The 2,436-nt window shown below is 54.7% G+C and overlaps 1 protein-coding gene across 1 annotated transcript in view; it reads left to right on the plus strand.

Moving 5' to 3' along the window:
• Nucleotides 1-1,026: 1,026 nt before the first annotated feature.
• The window catches only part of EGFL8 (EGF like domain multiple 8), a 26,769-nt gene continuing 25,359 nt past the window's right edge, over nt 1,027-2,436 (plus strand). Inside the window, exons 1-2 of the mRNA XM_015826031.1 lie at nt 1,027-1,078; nt 1,858-1,994. Coding sequence (XP_015681517.1) covers nt 1,894-1,994 — 101 coding nt within the window. The 5' untranslated portion in view covers nt 1,027-1,078; nt 1,858-1,893. The remainder of the gene's footprint in view (nt 1,079-1,857; nt 1,995-2,436) is intronic.

Here is a 2,436-nt window from a genome sequence, read left to right on the forward strand (position 1 = left end):
GGGGGGGTAGAGGTCAAAAGCCGGCCAGGTGCCCCCTTTTCTCTCTTGGTGGCCCTCTTGTCCTTTTCCCCTTAAGGAACAGATGCAAAATTCCTTCAGACCCACAACGAAGCGTGCAATCTCTTTTCTTTAGCCCCGTGCAAAATTTTCAAAACTCCCCGTAAAGTTGGCAGAACAGAGATGAAGCTGGAGGACGCCCAGGACTTGAGCCAGCCTCCTGGGGGACCGAGGTCTCCAGACCCTCCTCGTGGTTCAGAATCGATACGGTCCCTGTTGCAGCTCCAATCCAGCCAAAGCTTCATGGTCCAGTTTTGGGGTGCTGCCAGGTCTGGGGTTGACGAGAGGGCAATTCCAGGCAATGGTAGAGGAAGCCTGAAGCCATGCCGAGGCTTAGTGGCTTGGCCCACCCAGACACCCCTCAGTTTCTTGCGTTGGGAGGGCTTGTGGGAGGCAAAGCGTCTGGCCTGAGATCTGCTGGTTCCTTTTTTTTTTTTTTTTTTGAAAAGCCGACATCTGTGGGTGATATTTTCCGTCAGGGCCTGAAACCGGTTCCTGCCTTTGTCCTATTGTGAAAAGCCACCACGGTTCGCAAGGCCCTGTCTCTCACTGGTGACGCCCTGCCATGCCATTTCGCACCTCCCTCTCCTTCACACCCAAATATCTCGGCCTGAGGGGGGCTCTCTCCCCCCCAGAACGCCCTGCCACCCCCTCCCCGAGCCCCCAAGTCCCCCGAGCGTGACAATGGGCCCATGTGTTCCGTGGGGGGGTGAGGAATTCAAAGGGGGCGGAGGGGACAATGGGGCCCTGTTTGGGCCACTAGCCTCCTCGGCGGGACCAGGGTCGGAGGGCCGTGACTCATGCCAGAGGATGAAATGCCAGGGGGCACGGGGGCTTTGCCATGCTGCAGGGGTGTGTGGAAGCCATCCAAGAGAGGTGGGGACTTGGCAGCTCCAGATCTCACATCCCCCCCCCCCCAGCCACCATCCAAGCCAGCGCGAGCCGACAACTTCACTGCAATCAGCAACTTCTGCTCTGGAGTCTCCAGGCTGGCTGAGGATACAGAGAGCCACGGAAACAGGTAGCCGGCGCAAGAGGGTCTGTGAGCATGCGTGAGCTGCTGGGCAGGCTTTTAGGACACGGATCCTGATCACGCATGTATACTGCACTGGGAAGAGGGCAGAAAAATTGTAATCTGTAGGAGCTGCTCCTGTTTTAGGGATCTGAGTTGCAAATCTCTGGATCGCCAGCGGGGGCAGCAACTTTGGAGTGCTCTCCCTGGCTGTGGCGCCCTCTAGGGGCCATCCAGAGCCTTGCAGCTCAGCCCTAACTATTTTCCTGCCCTCTCAGCTGTTCTGCCTTTAATGGGAGCTCGAGAGCTTAAAATGGGAGCTTCTTCTCGGCTGCAGAAGGAAGACCCTTTGCTCTTTGTGTGTGTGTGTGTGTGTGTGTGTGTGTGTGCGTGCGTGTGCGTGCATGCGCATACATGTTGTCAGCATTTGGGTCATAGATGGCAAAACCTTTGTCTATGCAGTAGCATGGGAAAATCTGTGAATTTTGAGTAAGATCCTGCAGAGGATGCTCCGTGTTGTCATCGAATTTCCTGGGTGTGTTTTGCAAATTGTGACACACACACACACCTCCCCCCCACTGCAGAGCTGTGGTTTCTGGAGAAGCCAAGGGATGACTGGGAGGCCCTTCTGAATGGAGGGGTGAGGATTCCAGGGGAACCCCTTTCGGCTGGCCAAGCATTAGGAGGGGTCCAAAGAGACAGGGAATACATATTTCCTCCCCACCCCCACGTTGGTTTTATTGTATTTTATTGTTGCCTTGCTTAACATTTCTTCTTCGCTCCCACAGGTCCTGGTTTCTGGAGGCTTTCCTGTGCGCTGGGAAATGGGGAAGCTAGCCACCGTTCCCATTGTCCTGCTTTGTGGGAAATTCCTTGTAATTTTCCTTCTCAAAGAAACGCTCAGCCAGAGCAAGCAACGAGAGGGGTAAGGCGATTTAGAAAGAAGGGAACAAAATGGTGAACAATATAGAGCTCCTACCGCAGTCAGAAGGTTCAAGCACTGAGCAGTTCCTCTTTATTGTTCTTGGGAAGCATCTGAAAAATTGAGTCATGCCTTGAAAACAATCCACAGACCTGTTTGCGTAAAAACACCAAGCCTGGATTGAATTAAGCACTGTGGCTGGCTACTGTTGAACTCGGTGCGCTGGGCTAACTCAGCGAATGAGAGTGTCTTGAGACCGTTATTTGGGAGGAGTTTGACTCTGTGACTCCCGATGACGTGGACAGCGTCCTGGGGAGACTGAGTGCAGCCACATGTTTGCTGGATCCGTGCCCCTCCTGGCTGGTGCTGGCGGCCCGGGAGGGTACACGAGCCTGGCTTCAGGGAATTATCAACGCTTCTTTGGGGGAGGGTGCCTTTCCCACGG

The sequence above is a fragment of the Protobothrops mucrosquamatus genome, unplaced genomic scaffold (assembly GCF_001527695.2).
Source record: "Protobothrops mucrosquamatus isolate PMUCROS unplaced genomic scaffold, P.Mucros_1.0 scaffold_204, whole genome shotgun sequence".
In the NCBI taxonomy this organism is placed as follows: Eukaryota; Metazoa; Chordata; class Lepidosauria; order Squamata; family Viperidae; genus Protobothrops; species Protobothrops mucrosquamatus.